The sequence below is a fragment of the Aegilops tauschii genome, chromosome 3 (genome assembly GCF_002575655.3).
Source record: "Aegilops tauschii subsp. strangulata cultivar AL8/78 chromosome 3, Aet v6.0, whole genome shotgun sequence".
NCBI classification, from domain to species: domain Eukaryota; kingdom Viridiplantae; phylum Streptophyta; class Magnoliopsida; order Poales; family Poaceae; genus Aegilops; species Aegilops tauschii.
The window spans coordinates 61,034,637-61,053,718 of record NC_053037.3 but is presented as its reverse complement, the minus strand read 5'-3'; the positions used below and the strand labels follow the sequence as shown (position 1 = coordinate 61,053,718).

The window sequence follows — 19,082 nt, the reverse complement described above, 5'->3', positions numbered from 1 at the left end:
CTTGTACTCCCTTGCCAAAATCAGTGTAGGGTATACAATAGATCTGGTACACAGCATGGCATACTTTATAGAACCTATGGCCGAGGCATAGGGAATGACTTTCATTCTTTTTCTATCTTCTGCCGTGGTCGGGCTTTGAGTCTTACTCAATTTCACACCTTGTAACACAGGTAAGAAACTCTTTCTTTGACTGTTCCATTTTGAACCACTTCAAAATCTTTGTTAAGGTATGTACTCATTGAAAAAACTTATCAAGCGTCTTGATCTATCTCTATAGATCTTGATGCTCAATATGTAAGCAGCTTCACCGAGGTATATCTTTGAAAAACTCCTTTATGCTTTGCAGAATAATTCTACATTATTTCCGATCAACAATATGTCATTCACATATACTTATCAGAAATGCTGTAGTGCTCCCACTCACTTTCTTGTAAATACAGACTTCTCCAAAAGTCTGTACAAAACCAAATGCTTTGATCACACTATCAAAGCGTTTATTCCAACTCCGAGAGGCTTGCATCAGTCCATAAATGGATCGCTGGAACTTGCACACTTTGTTAGCTCCCTTTGGATCGACAAAACCTTCCGGTTGCATCATATACAATTCTTCTTCCAGAAATCCATTCAGGAATGCAGTTTTGACATCCATTTGCCAAATTTCATCATCATAAAATGCGGCAATTGCTAACATGATTCGGACAGACTTAAGCATCGCTACGGGTGAGAAGGTCTCATCGTAGTCAATCCCTTGAACTTGTCGAAAACCTTTCGCAACAACTCGAGCTTTATAGACAGTAACATTACCGTCAGCGTCAGTCTTCTTCTTGAAGATCCATTTATTTTCAATGGCTCGCCGATCATTAGGCAAGTCAATCAAAGTCCATACTTTGTTCTCATACATGGATCTCATCTCAGATTTCATGGCCTCAAGCCATTTCGCGGAAATCTGGGCTCACCATCGCTTCTTCATAGTTCGTAGGTTCACCTTGGTCAAGTAACATGACCTGTAGAATAGGATTACCGTACCACTCTGGTGCGGATCTTACTCTGGTTGACCTACGAGGTTCAGTAATAACTTGATCTGAAGTTCCATGATCATCATCATTAACTTCCTCATTAATTGGTATAGGCGTCACAGAAACTGATTTCTGCGATGAACTACTTTCCAATAAGGGAGCAGGTACAATTACCTCATCAAGTTCTACTTTCCTCCCACTCACTTCTTTCGAGAGAAACTCCTTCTCCAGAAAGATTCCGAATTTAGCAACAAAAGTCTTGCCTTTGGATCTATGATAGAAGGTGTACCCAACAGTCTCCTTTGGGTATCCTATGAAGACACATTTGTCCGATTTGGGTTTGAGCTTATCAGGATGAAACTTTTTCACATAAGCATCGCAACCCCAAACTTTAAGAAACGACAACTTTGGTTTCTTGCCAAACCACAGTTCATAATATGTCGTCTCAACGGATTTAGATGGTACCCTATTTAACGTGAATGCAGCTGTCTCTAATGCATAACCCCAAAACGATAGTGGTAGATCGGTAAGAGACATCATATATCGCACCATATCTAATAAAGTACGGTTACGATGTTCGGACACACCATTACACTGTGGTGTTCCAGGTGGCGTGAGTAGTGAAACTATTTCACATTGTTTTAACTGAAGGCCAAACTCATAACTCAAATATTTTACCTCTGCGATCATATCGTAGAAACTTTTATTTTCTTGTTACGATGATTCTCCACTTCACTCTGAAATTCTTTGAACTTTTCAAATGTTTCAGACTTGTGTTTCATCAAGTAGATATACCCATATCTGCTCAAATCATCTGTGAAGGTCAGAAAATAACGATACTTGCCGTGAGCCTTAACACACATCGGACCGCATACATCAGTATGTATTATTTCCAATAAGTCAGTTGCTCGCTCCATCGTTCCGGAGAACGGAGTCTTAGTCATCTTGCCCATGAGGCATGGTTCGCAAGCATCAAGTGATTCCAAAATCCCATCAGTATGGAGTTTCCCCATGCGCTTTACACCAATATGACCTAAATGGCAGTGCCACAAATAAGTTGCACTATCATTATTAACTTTGCATCTTTTGGCTTCATTATTATGAATATGTGTATCACTACGATCGAGATCCAACAAACCATTGGGTGTATGACCATAGAAGGTTTTATTCATGTAAACAGAACAACAATTATTCTCTAATTTAAATGAATAACTGTTTTGCAACAAACATGATCAAATCATATTCATGCTCAACGCAAACACCAAATAACACTTATTTAGTTTCAACACTAACCCCGAAAGTATAGGGAGTGTGCGATGATGATCATATCAATCTTGGAATTACTTCCAACACACATCGTCACCTCGCCTTTTACTAGTCTCTGTTTATTCTGCAACTCCCGTTTCGAGTTACTACTCTTAGCAACTGAACCAGTATCAAATGCCGAGGGGTTGCTATAAACACTAGTAAAGTACACATCAATAACATGTATATCCAATATACCTTTGTTCACTTTGCCATCCTTCTTATCCACCAAATACTTGGGGTAGTTCCGCTTCCAGTGACCAGTCCCTTTGCAGTAGAAGTACTTAGTCTCAGGCTTAGGACCAGACTTAGGCTTCTTCACTTGAGCAGCAACTTGCTTGCCGTTCTTCTTGAAGTTCCCCTTCTTCCCTTTGCCCTTTTCTAGAAACTAGTGGTCTCGTCAACCATCAACACTTGATGTTTTTCTTGATTTCTACCTTCGTCAATTTCAGCATCACGAAGAGCTCGGGAATTACTTTCGTCATCCCTTGCATACTATAGTTCATCACGAAGTTCTACTAACTTGGTGATGGTGACTAGAGAATTCTGTCAATCACTATTTTATCTGGAAGATTAACTCCCACTTGATTCAAGCGATTGTAGTACCCAGACAATCTGAGCACATGCTCACTGCTTGAGCTATTCTCCTCCATCTTTTAGCTATAGAACTTGTTGGAGACTTCATATCTCTCAACTCGGGTATTTGCTTGAAATATTAACTTCAACACCTGGAACATCTCATATGGTCCATGACGTTCAAAACGTCTTTGAAGTCCCGATTCTAAGCCGTTAAGCATGGTGCACTAAACTATCAAGTAGTCATCATATTGAGCTAGCCAAACGTTCATAACGTCTGCATCTGCTCCTGCAATAGGTCTGTCACCTAGCGGTGTATCAAGGACATAATTCTTCTGTGCAGCAATGAGGATAATCCTCAGATCACGGATCCAATCCGCATCTTTGCTACTAACATCTTTCAACATAATTTTTCTCTAGGAACATATCAAAAATAAACACAGGGAAGCAACAGCGCGAGCTATTGATCTACAACATAATTTGCAAAATACTATCAGGACTAAGTTCATGATAAATTTAAGTTCAATTAATCATATTACTTAAGAACTCCCACTTAGATATACATCCCTCTAATCCTCTAAGTGATCACGTGATCCATATCAACTAAACCATGTCCGATCATCACGTGAGATGGAGTAGTTTCAATGGTGAACATCACTATGTTGATCATATCTACAATATGATTCACGCTCGACCTTTCGGTCTCCGTGTTCCGAGGCCATATCTGTTATATGCTAGGCTCGTCAAGTTTAACCTGAGTATTCCGCGTGTGCAACTGTTTTGCACCCGTGTATTTGAACGTAGAGCCTATCACACCCGATCATCACGTGGTGTCTCAGCACGAAGAACTTTCACAACGATGCATACTTAGGGAGAACACTTATACTTCGATAATTTAGTGAGGGATCATCTTATAATGCTACCGTCAATCAAAGCAAGATAAGATGCATAAAAGATAAACATCACATGCAATCAATATAAGTGATATGATATGGCCATCATCATCTTGTGTTTGTGATCTCCATCTCCGAAGCACCGTCATGATCACCATCGTCACCGGCGCGACACCTTGATCTCCATCGTAGCATCGTTTGTCGTCTCGCCAACTATTGCTTCTATGACTATCGCTACCGCTTAGTGATAAAATAAAGCAATTACATGGCGATTGCATTGCATACAATAAAGCGACAACCATATGGCTCCTGCCAGTTGCCGATAACTCGGTTACAAAACATGATCATCTCAAATAATAAAATTTAGCATCATGTCTTGACCATATCACATCACAACATGCCCTGCAAAAACAAGTTAGATGTCCTCTACTTTGTTGTTGCAAGTTTTACGTGGCTGCTACTGGGCTTAGCAAGAACCGTTCTTACCTACGCATCAAAACCATAACGATAGTTTGTCAAGTTGGTACTGTTTTAACCTTCGCAAGGACCGGGCGTAGCCACACTCGGTTCAACAAAAGTTGGAGAAACTGACACCCGCCAGCCACCTCTGTGCAAAGCACGTCGGAAGAACCAGTCTCGCGTAAGCGTACGCGTAATGTCGGTCCGGGCCGCTTCATCCAACAATACCGCTGAACCAAAGTATGACATGCTGGTAAGCAGTATGACTTATATCGCCCACAACTCACTTGTGTTCTACTCGTGCATATGACATCTACGCATAAAACCAGGCTCGGATGCCACTGTTGGGGAACGTAGTAATTTCAAAAAATTTCCTACGCACACGCAAGATCATGGTGATGCATAGCAACGAGAGGGGAGAGTGTTGTCCACGTACCCTCGTAGACCGAAAGCGGAAGCGTTAACACAACGCGGTTGATGTAGTCGTACGTCTTCACGATCCGACCGATCAAGTACCGAACGCACGGCACCTCCAAGTTCAGCACACGTTCAGCTCGATGACGTCCCTCGAACTCCGATCCAGCCGAGTGTTGAGGGAGAGTTTCGTCAGCACGACGGTGTGGTGACGATGATGATGTTCTACCGACGCAGGGCTTCGCCTAAGCACCGCTACGATATTATCGAGGTGTAATATGGTGGAGGGGGCACCGCACACGGCTAAGAGATCAATAGATCAATTGTTGTGTCTATGGGGTGCCCCCTGCCCCCGTATATAAAGGAGCAAGGGGGAGGCGGCCGGCCTAGGAGGAGGGCGCGCCAAGGGGGGAGTCCTACTCCCACCGGGAGTAGGACTCCTCCTTTCCTTGTTGGAGTAGGAGAAGGGAAGGGAGAAGGAGAAGGAAGGAAGGGGCGCCCCCCTCCCTAGTCCAATTCGGACTAGTCCATGGGGAGGGGTGCGGCCACCCTTTGGGGCCTTTCTCTCCTTTCCCGTATGGCCCATTAAGGCCCAATACGAATTCCCGTAACTCTCCGGTACTCCGAAAAATACCCGAATCACTCGGAACCTTTCCGATGTCCGAATATAGTCGTCCAATATATCGATCTTTACGTCTCGACCATTTAGAGACTCCTCGTCATGTCCCCGATCTCATCTGGGACTCCGAACTCCTTCGGTACATCAAAACTCATAAACTCATAATAAAACTGTCATCGTAACGTTAAGCGTGCGGACCCTACGGGTTCGAGAACTATGTAGACATGACCGAGACACGTCTCCGGTCAATAACCAATAGCGGGACCTGGATGCCCATATTGGCTCCCACATATTCTACGAAGATCTTTATCGGTCAAACCGCATAACAACATACGTTGTTCCCTTTGTCATCGGTATGTTACTTGCCCGAGATTCGATCGTCGGTATCTTAATACCTAGTTCAATCTCGTTACCGGCAAGTCTCTTTACTCGTTCCGTAATACATCATCTCGCAACAAAACTCATTAGTTGCAATGCTTGCAAGGCTTAAGTGATGTGCATTACCGAGAGGGCCCAGAGATACCTCTCTGACAATCGGAGTGACAAATCCTAATCTCGAAATACGCCAACCCAACAAGTACCTTCGGAGACACCTGTAGAGCACCTTTATAATCACCCAGTTACGTTGTGACGTTTGGTAGCACACAAAGTGTTCCTCCGGTAAACGGGAGTTGCATAATCTCATAGTCATAGGAACATGTATAAGTCATGAAGAAAGCAATAGCAACATACTAAACGATCGAGTGCTAAGCTAACGGAATGGGTCAAGTCAATCACATCATTCTCCTAATGATGTGATCTCGTTAATCAAATGACAACTCATGTCTATGGCTAGGAAACATAACCATCTTTGATTAACGAGCTAGTCAAGTAGAGGCATACCAGTGACATTCTGTTTGTCTATGTATTCACACATGTATCATGTTTCTGGTTAATACAATTCTAGCATGAATAATAAACATTTATCATGATATAAGGAAATAAATAATAACTTTATTATTGCCTCTAGGGCATATTTCCTTCGGTTGGCCATGTTTTTTGCGGCAAAATGTTGAGAATTGATCGGGTTGGAAGCATAGCCAACACGGAGGCGACAATGGTGGCAAAACTTAGGGTGGGAAGGAGGACATGCCGGCACCAGAGAAGATTTAGCGAACCCTGGTCCACATGGATAGGGGGGTGGGGGTCTGAGCACTTGTGCCAAGTTTAAGGTCCAATTCTTGAGAATCAGACATTCGCCCAGATAACTAGGTAGGATTGTGAAAAAAATAAGTTTAATATTATAGAAGAATCTAGGGGTGGGCGATTCTCAAGATTCCGACAGAATCAACCAAAATAATTGTTCCTAAGACACCTAGATGAGATGGTTGTATCCAAAGGAATCTAGCCATTCTAAAGTACGGTCAGTTCGTCAATAAATTATTATCTACAGGTGCGGCGGGAGGAGGTATGATCCTGCGTGATGACAGAGGCGAGATCATCTACAGCGCATGTAGGGAGCTACGTACATGCGACAACGCTTTAGAGGCGGAGCTAGAAGCATGCAGAGAAGGCTTGGAGCTGGCCTTGCACCGATCTAACCTACCTATTCTGGTTGAGTTGGATAGCGCGGAGGCGGTGTCGATGATTACAGCACGCGAGATGGATAGATCGTCACATCGTGCACTTATAAAGGAGATTCATAGGTTGGCTGGAAGCGATGCTAGGGAGATCTCTTTTACTCTTTGTAACCGTCTGCAGAACAGGATTAGTCATGAGCTGGCCGCCTATGGCCGTAGCACTCCGCGCACAGCAGTCTGGCTTACTGCCGGGATGGATTCTGTTGTAAACCTAGCTCTCGCTGAGAAGCCTCCTTGAGTAATGAGAATTCCTTTTTCCCCGTAAAAAATAAATAAATAAATCATTATCTACTTCTAATTAAATTATTATCACAATGCGTAGATTTTTTTCTCAAAAAAGTCGAGTATTATCTATACTTTCGTTAAGAATAGTACTCCTAACAGCGTGTTTGTTTGGGGGAAGTTAGAGGTGGGGAATGGGAGTTGGAGGCCCGTGGGACTTAACTTCCCTTGTAATTAAAAACATGGGTTCAATATTGTAGGACAATCTAGGAGTATTTTACACGTGCTCTCCTAATTAAATTTAAAACTGTCTTGTCGATAGCCAAGCTTACTCCTCTTTTCCTGGTATAGTACATTTTCCGTTTCTTTTCACTTCCCCCTTCCCAGGCCCCTCCCTCCCGACCTTCCCTTCCTCGCGGCGGAGGTACCTACAGCAGCGGCCGCCTCAATCCCGCCCCCTCCTCTCGCCTCCCGGGGGAGACGCGCCGCCGCCGCCGCCGCCGCCGCCATCGCCGTTCACTTTCTTCTTTGCCCCCAGGGACATCCTGCTGCTGTCTCCACCCGGTCCCAGTCTCTCGCCATTGGGCTCCTTCCTTCCTTCGAGGTATGAGCAGCTAGGTTGTTTTCATCCACCGCAGTAGCAATTCTCTGTGCCGTGCTGTTAAATCAACCAATACCACTAGGGTAGGGCGGGGACCTTCACAATTTCTGGGTATGCCGGTGCACACCCGGCACACCATCTTGTCTTTCTTAACAATTTCTGTTCTTTACTGAATTTCCATGCCGCACGTTCAGTCCGCCCCTTCTTGGGGTTAGGTTGCTGAGCAATTCCTTTTTACGCGAGCCGTACTGTAAGTGTATCAGTTAATTTTGGCACAAGTGATTGTGGACCGTTCATTTTTGTCCCACCATTTTCTTGTTTTCCCCCCTTTTACATTTCCAGGTTTTTTGCACTTCATAGAATTATTATAATATGTGCTTTGTTTTCAAAACCAGCGCTCTTTATTTTTTTGGCAAACGAAAGTGTTAGTCTCGGACTGATATGTTAAAATTGATGTTAATTGAGTACCTACTGTCAACAATTTAGTATTTGGCGTGCTGTTCTGTTTCCATGATTTCTAGATGGTCAATGTTACAAATCCAGTTCAATTTCTAAGATTAAGATTGCACTGTCATCTCTGGTACACCAGAGTCAAGTTAAGTTCAGTGAATTCTCTCAGCTTATGAATGGTACTTCTTGGGCACAGTAATCTCAAACCTCTTTTTTTTACCGATTACGGATATTATCAGTTAAATTAAACCCACATTATGCATTTCCTTTGAGCTCACAGTATGTTCGGTAGATGCATACGCAAGTTTTTTTTATGAGACCTGCAACATGTTCTTATTTAAGCATCCAGTATTGTCCCATCTTATGAATGTCAGAATGCCATACTTGTTGAAGTAGAATATCAATACTACTTGTTTCCTTATACCTTGAAGGACCTCATACTTCATTCTCTCTATGATGTCACTGTAATTATTTTTCTTCCTTTCAACGGAGCAACAAATTTGAAAATCATTAGCTTCCTAGTCTACAATGAAATAAATGGGAAAGCTAACATGGCAATTTCCAGCAAGACTATTTTAGAGCGCACTGCAACTGTTTGATGTTTATTTTTAACTTCTATCCGTCTGACATGTAACACCATTTGCATGCATTCTAGCATAACCATCGATATATTTTTCCTACCAGGATAGACATTGATCCTGGATTTAGCTACTTCTTGTATGTGATAAGCAGATAAACTGCAATGAAGGATTCTCAGGTGAATTTGCTTGCTATTTTCAGTTGATGAAAATACTCTTTGTAGTTTTTTTTTATCTTTGAGCGTAAAAATACTAAAAAATTGTCTGGTTAGTCTAATCAGATACTTCTATTAGTTTCTTTTCTTCTTTAATGCAATAGCTATAGTTTGATATAAGAATCCATTTCTCAAAGTAATGGAAACCATTCTCTTATAGGAAATGGTTCGAAAATCGCTATAGAGAGTAATATAATTATACATTATACATTGCATATGAACCAGAATTTTGCTACAGCTTTCAAGTAATTCGTAACACAACACGTCTATGGTTATCGGGTGAATATAGGATTAAGCACTGAACACATAATATTTGTGCTTAATATCAAGAATATGAGGTACTGCTGCGACACTTTCTTTATCCAACAGTTCTCTGTTATTCAGCATTAAAGGTACCAGTCAAGATACCGTTGTTACCTCTAATATAGAGAAACTTTCCTCAATGCCAAGGCATCTTTTTTTCTTCTTGTTAATAGCACTCATAACTGACTGATACTGTTTTCAGTATTAGCATCCATTTTGTTTTGTCTTTAGCAGGTGATTGATTTATGTTACTTATGCAAATTTCCTACAGGATATTCAGAGCACAACAGAGCTGCAGATGTCACCCCAAGGTACCAATGAAGTGCAAAGTAACCAACTAAACACAATGGCCACTGATGCTCCTGCAGGAGATCCTGGTTCTTTGACAGTCGCTAGTAATGATAATAGAAAAGTCTCCCGTGAAGACATTGAACTTGTAAGATGTCTAGCTGTTATTCTGTAGTATTTAACCTTTTTTATTAATGCTAATTTATCACCATATCGGATCCCTCTACAGTGGGTGTCCCACACTCTTGTGTCAACTAATTAATGAAACTTGACATCCTCCTGCAGGTCCAGAATTTGATAGAGCGCTGTCTGCAGCTATACATGACCAAAGGAGAGGTTGTTAGGACGCTTTCTACTCGCGCGAGAATAGAACCTGGCTTCACTACTTTAGGTAATGTTGCAAATTCAGTTGCTGATGATATTCCTGTTTGGGGTTCTTTTTTGTACTTACTAGTTTATTTATCTGTCTGCTTCTTTCATGTAATTCAGAGCACATCAGTAATACTACTACAGTATGCACAAATCCTGTCCATCAGATTGATGAACAAATTAGCTTGATATAATGAAGTTGTAGCCCTGTACTTACCGGTTTGACCTATGATCATCGATGCCTACATGGATAGTAATTTCTCAGGACAGACGGAAAATCTGAAATCCTCTCTGAGCTCAAGTTCTTTTATACTATATTTCTTGAACCTCAAGCATCTAGATATACATCTATTGGAGTTCTGAAGTCTTTCTGCTTACTTTCTTTGATATTTTTTGTATTTCAGTATGGCAGAAACTCGAAGAAGAGAACCCTGAATTCTTTCGGGCTTACTATATAAGATTGAAACTGAAAAGACAGATTATCTTGTTCAACCATTTGTTGCAGCATCAGTGTAATTTGATGAAATATCCAGCACATCCGAATGTTCCACTGGCTCCAATGCAAAATGGGATGCATCCTATGCCAGGTAATGTCCGTGTTTTACATGTCTAGCGCTCAAAAGAGGCTAAACAAGCACATTGTTGTTTAAGATTTCTAGTATATGCTGTCTTTTCTCCTTGGCTGTTATTTTTACTACAGTTTACTTTTTCTATCAGATAATTTTCTCCCCTTTCATGTGATTCTACTGAAAGGGTTTTGCAAGTCCACATCTTATATCAAAATATCTTATCATCATAAGCAACTATGCTCGCCCTCTTCTTTCTCGGGTCCATATTATCCATCATTTATTGCAGTGGTGTTGGCTGGGTATGGGAAGACTCTGTAATGATATCTCTATCTATAGGAGTAAAGATCTTAAAATGATTGGTTTTTTCTGCACTTGTACTGAGTTTCATGGTGCATATTATCCTTAGCATGATTTAGACAAGTTTCAGGTTTAGCTTTAATCATTGACTGGTTTAGACATTTATGAAAGTATCGTTATCATTGTTATTGAACGCAAGTCCGAATCTGGTGCAGTTAACAATCTACCAATGGGGTATCCAGTACTTCAGCAACCTCTGATGCCTGCTCCTGGCCAGCCTCACATTGATCCGATGGTTTGTGGTCTATCCGGCGGTCATGTGGTGAATGGGATCCCTGCACCAGGTGGCTATCAACCAATTCGCATGAACTCCGGAAATGAGTAAGCATTATCTTTATCAGTTCAACCATGTTCTTTTTTCCTTCACATGGGATATATTAGTTTAATCATGTTCTTGATAATATTTTTGTCTGGCAAATCATTTTCTCTCTATGTATGCACATTGAAAGATTGGGACCTTTTATCTTTGATGTTGCTTCTGTCCACATAGTTGTAGCACATCCTGCATATACACATACTGAGGTAAGGCACATACAGTTATTTTTGTTGCTGCACTTGTCAAACTGCCAGGGAGCAAATGCTTACTCAAGTGGTCGATTCTTTGGAATAATGTCACAGGATGTTATTCACTTATTTATATACTTTAACTACGATGCTTATTTATTGATTGTTTTTTTAATCATTCTTCTGCTAAAAATGTTTCATGAAAGGTACTTGCCACTAGAAAAATTATCTTGTTCATTTTTGTTGTTATCCATATATCTGTTTCACATGATGTAATCTGATGCTGCTTGAACATGTTTTTTTTAACCAATGTACGTTAAGCTGTTATTGCTGCAAATGTAGGAATTAGGATTGTAGATTGCTGCATTCTGACTTGTTGTCTTGCAAATAGCCTGATTACTTGATGTTGCCTGATTACTTTTGCTCTTGCTTTTCACATTCATGGCTAATATTTTCTTAACCTGATTACCTGATGTTGCCTGAAGCATGGTTGTTGACAACGGTGCACCTGAAGTTGCACATGGTGCCATGTCATCCGAGATGGCTGTGAGTCCCTCATCGGCAGCATCAAGCAACCATGCTCCTTTCACTCCGTCGGAGATACCAGGGATGGCCATGGATACATCGATGCTAGATTCAGCATTTGGATCTGACATAGGGAACACAGAACCTCTGCAATTAGGGCCAGATGGGTCGTCAAGGGATTCCATCCGATCCTTGGGGCAGCTTTGGAATTTCAGCCTCTCTGATCTTACAGCTGATTTGACAAGTTTAGGAGGTGACCTTCTGGCTTTGGTAGTTTGACTTTATTTGATAGTATTTCTTTTGATAACCAGCTCTTCGATAAATGAAACTGTGATTTACTCAGGATGAAAAGCTGAACACATAGCCTACTTTGATTAGCTAATTCTGTGCTTCTGATTGCTGTCAAGTAACACAACATTTGTACTGTCAGATTTATTTTGTGCAACCTATTTGCCTGTCATTCTAAATTTATAATCACACTGTTGTATTCCACATTCATGTTCAGATTTGGAGGCTCTTGAGAACTACGAAGGTACCCCTTTCCTGCCCTCGGACTCGGACCTCTTACTTGATTCCCCAGACCATAATGATGACATAGGTAATTTTGGTTGTGTTTGTGATTTCTGTCAGCCATGAAGTGTCAATTGATGATCATGCCCCACTTAATGATTTGTGGTATTATCTGCAGTTGAGTACTTCGCCGACGCCATCAACGGGAGTCAATCAGACGAAGAGAAGTCATAGAGAAGATGACAGACTCAAATAGTCTCATTCAGATTGGGACCTGGCCAGAGTGTCATCTCATGTAGTGTAATCATGTAGCTGCGCGCAAATCAGACTGGGCATTCACCCAGAGGTGCGGTGATTGGCGCGCTGTCACTGAAGAATTTTGTAGCATTCGATGCTAATTATTTGGAATAATCGGTTCGGGCAGCCTTCACTGGATAAAGTTGCTGCCCACAAGGCTGAAAAGTTTAGAAAATTGTGTCAAACCTCAGGAAACAACCCCTTTGTAATTGCTGAACAAGTGGACAGTTCATCGTGTATTGCACCATCCATTGTCTCCCAGCGCCTGTTTCATTTTCCTTTCCCTGACTGTACGCAGGTGCATCAAAATTAGAGATTGCAAAGGTGTAGACATGGAGTTTCTTCGCCCGAGCACTGCTGCTCCTTGTATCCTGACCAGTGGATGCAGTATGGGGATCTGTCCCATTTTGTTTTGCATGTGAATACAGTCTCTCCTTTTTTTTTTGAACGGGGTACCTCTTGGTGTTTATTGTTCAGCCAAAAAAGTTACATGTTTAATACATATGGTAAAAGAAAAGAGGGTGGATCACCATCCCAAATAAAATCTGAATGATTATCATATGCATGTTTTGCTAGCTGATGAGCTACTCGGTTGGCCTCTCTGGGGCAATGATTAAAGGCGATTCCTTCGATGAACCGGGCCTTCGCAAAACAGTGCCAAAATTGCAGATTAGGGGCTGAAGATCTCCAACTCCATTGCTTGCACTGATCAACTCCAAAGAATCGGGCTCGGTGTTAACATTTGTGCACCCCAACGTCTCAATGAGCTCGATCCCTTTCATCAGAGCAAAGGCCTCACTGCTTAAATAGCTCGCTGTACCAGCTACAGACTCACCTATGCTGTTACGTGATCCGATTCTCGATCTGATTCTCTAGTCGCCACGTAAAACGGCCCCGATCTGTTACCAGGAAAAATATTGTTCAGAATAATAAAAAACGAGCAGTATCCGTCGTCCATATCCGGCGGTCTGTTTAAAAACGGGCTTTGACTGGCCCAAAACCCGAGCTAATATACACGAGACAGGCCCATTAACTGACACGATCTGAACACACACCATGGCGACTACAGAATCAGATCGACACGATTCCGCCCCACCTACCACAAACCCCCAGAGCCACAGCGAACTCGAGCTCCCCCCAATGGCAGCTCCGCCCGTCTCCGACCACCCCCATTCCCCCGGCGACTCGCCGCTCCCCACCGACGCCCTCCTGGCGCACCCCCAACCCCCCTCCGCCCCCGCGCCCCAGCCCCCCACCGCCTCCCGCTTCCTCATCATCCTCACCGCCGCCCTCGCCGTCTCCACCTCCTACCTCCTCCTCCTCCGCCCGCCCTTCTCCGCCGTGTCCGCCTCCACCGCATCCTTCGCACGGCCGCTATCCAAGCTCCCGAAGCCGGTGGTCCTCCTCATATCCTCCGACGGCTTCCGCTTCGGCTACCACCACAAGGCCCCCACCCCGCACATCCGCCGCGTCATCGCCAATGGCACCTCCGCCGCCGAGGGCCTCATCCCCGTCTTCCCCACCCTCACCTTCCCCAACCATTACTCCATCGTCACCGGCCTCCACCCTTCCTCCCACGGCATCGTAAACAACTTCTTCCCCGACCCCATCTCGGGGGACAGCTTCAACATGAGCTCCCACGAGCCCAAGTGGTGGCTCGGGGAGCCCCTCTGGGTCACCGCCGCCGACCAGGGGGTCCGGGCCTCCACGTTCTTCTGGCCGGGCTCGGAGGTGAAGAAGGGATCCTGGGACTGTCCAGACAAGTATTGCCGCCACTATAATGGCTCTGTGCCATTTGAGGACAGGGTTGACGCCATCCTTGGTTACTTTGATCTCCCGGTTGATGAAATGCCGCAGTTCCTGACACTGTACTTTGAGGATCCAGATCACCAGGGGCACCAGGTTGGTCCTGATGACCCAGCCATCACCGATGCTGTGACGCACATTGACGAGATGATCGGGAGGCTCATTGCTGGTTTGGAAGCTAGGGGGGTGTTCGAGGATGTGAACATTATTTTGGTTGGGGATCATGGGATGGTTGGGACCTGCGACCAGAAGCTAGTGTTTCTCGAGGAATTGGCTCCATGGATTGAGGTGAAGGCTGATTGGGTTCTTTCGAGGACACCATTGCTGGCAATCAGGCCACCAGATGGTGTATCCCCGGCAGTGGTCGTGGCCAAGATGAATGAAGGGCTGAGCTCTGGGAAGGTGAAGAATGGGCAATATCTGAAGATGTACTTGAAGGAGGATTTGCCTTCTCGCCTGCATTACTCGGAAAGCTATAGGATACCACCAATTATTGGGCTGGTAGCTGAAGGTTATAAGGTGGAGATGAAAGTATCAAAGAAAAATGAGTGTGGAGGGGCGCACGGGTATGACAATGCCTTCTTCTCAATGAGGACCATATTCATCGCACACGGGCCTCGTTTCGAAGAGGGTAAAATTGTGCCCTCGTTTGTTAATGTGGAGATATACAATGTCATTGCTTCCATTCTCAGTTTGAAGCCAGCTCCAAACAATGGCTCCAGTTCTTTCCCTGGAACAGTTCTTTTACCGAGTGAATGATCACCGGTGTATGTGAGAGCTGTGGTTCTGGAGGAGAAAAACCCACTGATGGTATTATCTTCCGGTTGTAGTTGTATTTGTACACTATTTAAATTCAAATTCTGCGACGTGCAGCTATTCGCTACTGCTAATACTGCAAGCAGAGAATCCTTTTCCATAAGGATGTCATTTGCCAATGCAAATCACATCTAACCTTTTCATCTTCTGTGATGCTAAATGTATGATGCCACTTCTTTTAAGTCCCATGTTTTCTGCTTGAGTTGATAATGATGACGATGTCCATCCAATGGTAGATGCAAGTGAAACATTTGGGTCTTTGATCTCACATGTTTTTTGTTGTTGTTAAAAGTAAGCCTTAGTTCTTTATATAATTCTTATTTATAGGTCCATGCAACTCTCAGAGAATTTTGTAGAAATTACCTTACAGTACATTCAGTTATATCTTACCCCAGTCCCAGGGTATAGACTTTGGTTCAACTGCTTACTCAACCTATAGAAAGAGATTGTACTGCAGTAGTCTCATTTATTTATTTCACAATTTTTTTATAAGAACATCTGCTCTTGTTTCATGTCTTCTGTTATGTGGCATGCACTGAACTATTGAATTTGTGCTCCTCCATAAACACGTGTGCGTAATTTGATTTGGCAGCAAATTGTATAGGTTGTTCGTAGCATAATGTATAACTGAGCAGTGAATAATTTTACCTTGTTGGGTCTCTAAGACTACTTTTGGCCTTCCTTTTACCCTTTATATCACAAATATGTGTATGAATGTACTGTTCCTGTTTTCCATGACCAGAAGAATAAAGTTCTCAAGATCATGGTTTGTAAGGCTGCAAAACTATGTAAGAGTCTTGGACAATTCAGTTACACTTTAATAACTGTGATGAATGCATTGTAACACCATGACTGTTTTGTGTGCTTGTCGCTTTTTGTATATAGCCAAAAATTACCAAAACAACAGTGTCAGAAATTCATTTCATGTTCTCAGAAGGACTTCTTTATGTTCCTACTCCCTCTGTTACATAGTTCTTGTCGTGGTTTTAGTTCCGGAGGGAGTACTGTTTTTTGTGTGCATATGAGCTAGCATGAGTACCTATTGAGAGTACTTAAGCTGTATTATTTATTTCATTTGTGCCACCTTTTGTGGGTAATTATCAGGTTGAAACCACCCTCTCCGTGGAAACTCTGTGGGAGTCATGTGTGAAGTTCTAAAAAATCTCAATAATAACTATATATAGATGTGGTGACGTTGTCTAAATCTGTAATTTTAAGATTATTTCGAAAGATACAGAAAAGACAAAATATGAAGTGATTTTCACTATCACTCTTCATATCATTTTTTTCTTAATACCGTATTTCCAAAATTGATGTTTTATCTTGAAATTTTACAGGTTTATACAATATAACTGCCATACATATGGTATTTTTATTGGAATCTTTTATAACTTCTACACATGGTTTCCACAGAGGTTGCATTGAGAGGGGTTTCACCTAAGGTTTGCCCACCTTTCTTTTGCCTGTTGGTGGCTAGAAGTTCATTTGTCTCATTGATGCAATCATGCTAAGGCAGAAGCTCTTCACGGTTGAAAAGGTTCTCATGTTTTTTTGAGTTTACTCTCATCGCCCATTCTGATGTCACTGTCTTGAAGCATTAGTTCAACATATAATTAATGCTCTAATTATTTTCTTTTTTTACCGCAAAATAGGAAGATATTTTGCTTTTTCAACTTGGCAGTTAGATGAGACTGAGGGGGAAGAATCCCCCCAGTTTTCATTATAAGATAGAATGTGTGTGTGTGTGTGTGGGGGGGGGGGGGGGGGGGGGGAGGGGGGGACTCGTGTGCAGAGTGAAACCTTGTGTCGCTAGCCATTTCCTCTAGGAGAGCTCCCCAAACTTGGTAACTGATGATTGGGGGTATAAATCTTTTACATTGCCAGTTTTGCCAACTATTTAGGTGGGTGGTCTTTAAATTGTACAATGTGTGAAATGCCGTGGTTATGCTTTTGGTTCTGTCTGATCTATACCGAAAGTACTTTTGGAGTGATATAGTCAGAGGAGATTCATGATTTTTCTCTGCCGGAACATACAAAATTCAATGGCCTGTTGAGCCATGAACACAAGCTTCTAATATGCACAGTTTCTCTAGGTATTAAGTTCCATTTTCTTGCCTTATTGTAATTAGACCTTCCTCGTTGTTTGTCTCTGCCTCCTAAGCTTATATTGCTCTTTTTTTATGTATATATATGTTTGTTGTTGTTGAGGAAGGTTTTGTGGGGAAATTATATGCTAGCTTGTAAGTGAGCACAACATCTGCTTAAATGCACCTGTAGTTTGATCAACTTGAATCTGTAAATTTATCAAGAAAGAATGCATTTTCAGTTGGCTGTGTTGAATGCACAGGTTTTATCTAGCTACCACATAAAAGTCCTCTGCTAACCCTACCATATCTTGAACTGCATCCTGCTAGAGTTCATAGTTAGACTCTTGGAGCTGCAGGGCGGAAATGTAGATGCTTATTGTGAACTAACAGTCCCTTCTCAATTGCATGTGCTGGGTTCTGTGTATACATATGCTACCAGTCAGGGCTTAAGTGGATAAAGTAGCTTCATAGAAAGGAGTTAGACATCCATATTTTAGCGGATATTTTTCTCTTGTTGTACATTGTTCAATTGAACTTTCTTGAACTAGTTTACGATGTTGTTAGCCCAGAAACCTACCAGTTAAAAAGCATGATAGATCCATCAATTGGACATGCTAAATACAACACTTTTGGTCCTTTCCTATGTTGAAATTCGGTTAATGAGTTTCCATTATTCTTATCTGTTCAGGATGAACAAGATAAGTTGCGAAGCCCCCCTTAAAACACGGGCGCTGAGTGGGTTTTTTAACTTCATCACCATAGCGTTCAAAGTGATCTTGATGACATGATATGTATTCTATCCTCCACATATCCATGCACAACCGAGCAAGAACAGCCAATGGTCGAAATGGCAGCGCTAATTCTGGTACATTGTTTGCAGCTTTTTAAAGTCATATACTTGTGAACAGTTGCTCTCTTTTAAGCAATGCTTCTTTATCTAGGTTTTAACTTTATCTCATTATTAGTCTGTTCATGGTAGTGCTTATAATGAGTGGGGTCTGTATCCTGATAATTTTCTCCCCAGTCCCGTGATAAATGCAATCTGGCACAAGCACGATGGACATGCAATCCAGTGGACCTTTCAACATTGTTGGACGGTGTCCTGCGTGCTAGAGCTGCCATAATCTGGTCTCCTAAACTATGCCATGAACAGATGGAGACACTAAATGATCAACACTAGCAAACGTGACCTTATTATGCGATGCACCTTGCAGGGACCCGGTTACATAGAAATAGTGCAATAGTAGGGGCCATAAATAAAGAGGGTCCAATTGCCACCCAAGTTGTTGGTTTTAATAGGCTCTGCAATGCTGTCTGGTAATTTTCTTTTAATCCATATTAATGTGCATATCTATGTTATAGTCCGCCTTAGAAATGTTTCACTGCACGGACTAGATCTGCCAAATATAAAGCTGTAGGCCCTTTTACCACCACTATCACTGTTCCATTGTTTGCAGAAGTCTGTACTAAGCAGTATCATCCCCTTTTTCTGATACCATTCAAACTCCACTCATAATTGACTTGCATGGTCTTACCAGGACAGAGAAGCGCCGCATGTTTTTATCATGTTTTCTAAGGGAATGCCTCTTTTTTTTCTGCTAATACCTGTGCAAATTAAGGTAGCGTTTGTGCTCTACGGATATCCTGGTTATGCTGAGTAAATGGTTCCTCGTTTCATATTTTA

The 19,082-nt window shown here is 42.4% G+C and overlaps 2 protein-coding genes across 3 annotated transcripts; both read left to right on the top strand.

The window, feature by feature from the left end:
• Window positions 1-7,426: 7,426 nt before the first annotated feature.
• LOC109769794 (uncharacterized) lies at window positions 7,427-12,947 on the top strand. 2 transcript variants are annotated; one of them, XM_020328504.4, is made up of 9 exons: window positions 7,427-7,727; window positions 8,859-8,931; window positions 9,542-9,706; window positions 9,844-9,949; window positions 10,332-10,514; window positions 11,009-11,174; window positions 11,843-12,135; window positions 12,388-12,480; window positions 12,571-12,947. In XM_020328504.4, the coding sequence occupies exons 2-9, from the start codon at window positions 8,917-8,919 to the stop codon at window positions 12,624-12,626; spliced, it is 1,077 nt and encodes a 358-aa protein (XP_020184093.2). In that variant the 5' UTR covers window positions 7,427-7,727; window positions 8,859-8,916; the 3' UTR covers window positions 12,627-12,947. The 2 variants fall into 2 exon arrangements, with proteins under 2 accessions (XP_020184093.2, XP_073366119.1); XM_073510018.1 differs by lacking the exon at window positions 8,859-8,931 and having other exon boundaries at window positions 7,496-7,727.
• Window positions 12,948-13,730: 783 nt separating this feature from the next.
• LOC141042269 (uncharacterized) lies at window positions 13,731-15,521 on the top strand. The gene has a single exon (XM_073510017.1). It carries the CDS (start codon window positions 13,746-13,748, stop codon window positions 15,252-15,254), a length of 1,509 nt encoding a protein of 502 aa, XP_073366118.1. The 5' UTR covers window positions 13,731-13,745; the 3' UTR covers window positions 15,255-15,521.
• The last annotated feature ends 3,561 nt before the right edge of the window (window positions 15,522-19,082 follow it).

Coding starts and splice junctions, on each gene's coding strand:
- LOC141042269 (XM_073510017.1), top strand. CDS start 13,746: ATGGCGACTACAGAATCAGATCGACACGATTCCGCCCCACCTACCACA.
- LOC109769794 (XM_020328504.4), top strand. Junction 9,707..9,843: donor CCCGTGAAGACATTGAACTT/GTAAGATGTCTA, acceptor ATCCTCCTGCAG/GTCCAGAATTTGATAGAGCG. Junction 9,950..10,331: donor ACCTGGCTTCACTACTTTAG/GTAATGTTGCAA, acceptor TTTGTATTTCAG/TATGGCAGAAACTCGAAGAA.